Source organism: Bison bison, unplaced genomic scaffold (assembly GCF_000754665.1).
Source record: "Bison bison bison isolate TAMUID 2011002044 unplaced genomic scaffold, Bison_UMD1.0 scf7180017847484, whole genome shotgun sequence".
NCBI classification, from domain to species: domain Eukaryota; kingdom Metazoa; phylum Chordata; class Mammalia; order Artiodactyla; family Bovidae; genus Bison; species Bison bison.
In genome coordinates, this window is record NW_011478057.1 from 1 (window position 1) to 863 (window position 863).

At 56.5% G+C, this 863-nt stretch overlaps 1 protein-coding gene across 1 annotated transcript; it reads left to right on the forward strand.

Annotated features, from left to right (window-relative positions):
• Positions 1-18: 18 nt before the first annotated feature.
• On the forward strand, positions 19-793 carry LOC104991035 (neuromodulin-like; the record flags this gene model as incomplete). The annotated part of the gene is made up of 1 exon (XM_010843402.1): positions 19-793. A coding segment is annotated over exon 1 (775 nt), but the record flags the coding sequence as incomplete, so codon positions are not given.
• Positions 794-863: the final 70 nt, after the last annotated feature.

Sequence of the window (863 nt, forward strand, 5' to 3'; positions counted from 1 at the left end):
ACAGACACTGAATCCTATATGGAGCCTCAGCCTACGATCCGTGTCCAGGCTGATGCCCTGCCTGATGACAGGGTTAAGGCTCAAGACGATGCCAACACCAAGTCTAAAGAAGAAGCTGGGACAGACAAAAAGGCACAGTCTCAGACTTCCACCAAGAGCCAGGCTGAGGCTCCACCTACCACCAGACGTAAAGCTAGGAGCAAAGCCAAAGGCAAGAGTAAGGCAGGGCTTGGAATAGAGATGAAAACCTGTGTACAGCCTGAAGCTGGGGTCAGGGCCCAAGCTGATGTTTTCCCTGATTCCAGAATTGATGGCAAGGGTGATCCTGATGCCATTTCTGGGCCAGGGGCTAAGGCAGAACTGAGGGCCTCTGGTGAACCTCAGGATATGGCCATTTTCCAGGGCGAGGTCTTACCTGGTGCCCAGAATAAGGTCCAGGACAATCCCGATGCTGTTTCTAAGGCAGGGACTGGGTCAGATACAAAGAGCTCTGCTCAGCCCCAGGCTGTGGCCAGTTCCCAGGGGGAAGCCTTGCCTGGTGTCAAGAAGAAGGCTCTGGGCAGTGCCAGTGCTGTGTCTAAGGCAGGGGCTGGTCCAGATGCAAAGGCCTCGGCCCAGCCTCCGACAGATGCAATAGGCCCTGCCCAGCTCCAGGCTGTGGCCAGTTCCCAGGGTGAGGCTTTGTGTGGTGTCAAAAATAAGGCTCGGGGCAATGCCACTGCTGTGTCTAAAGCAGGGACTGGACAGGATACAAAGAGCTCTGCCCAGCCCCAGGCGGTGACCAGTACGCAGGGTGAGGCCTTGCCTGGTGTCAAGAAGAAGGCTCGGGGCAATGCTGGTGCTGTGTCTAAGGCAGGGGCTGG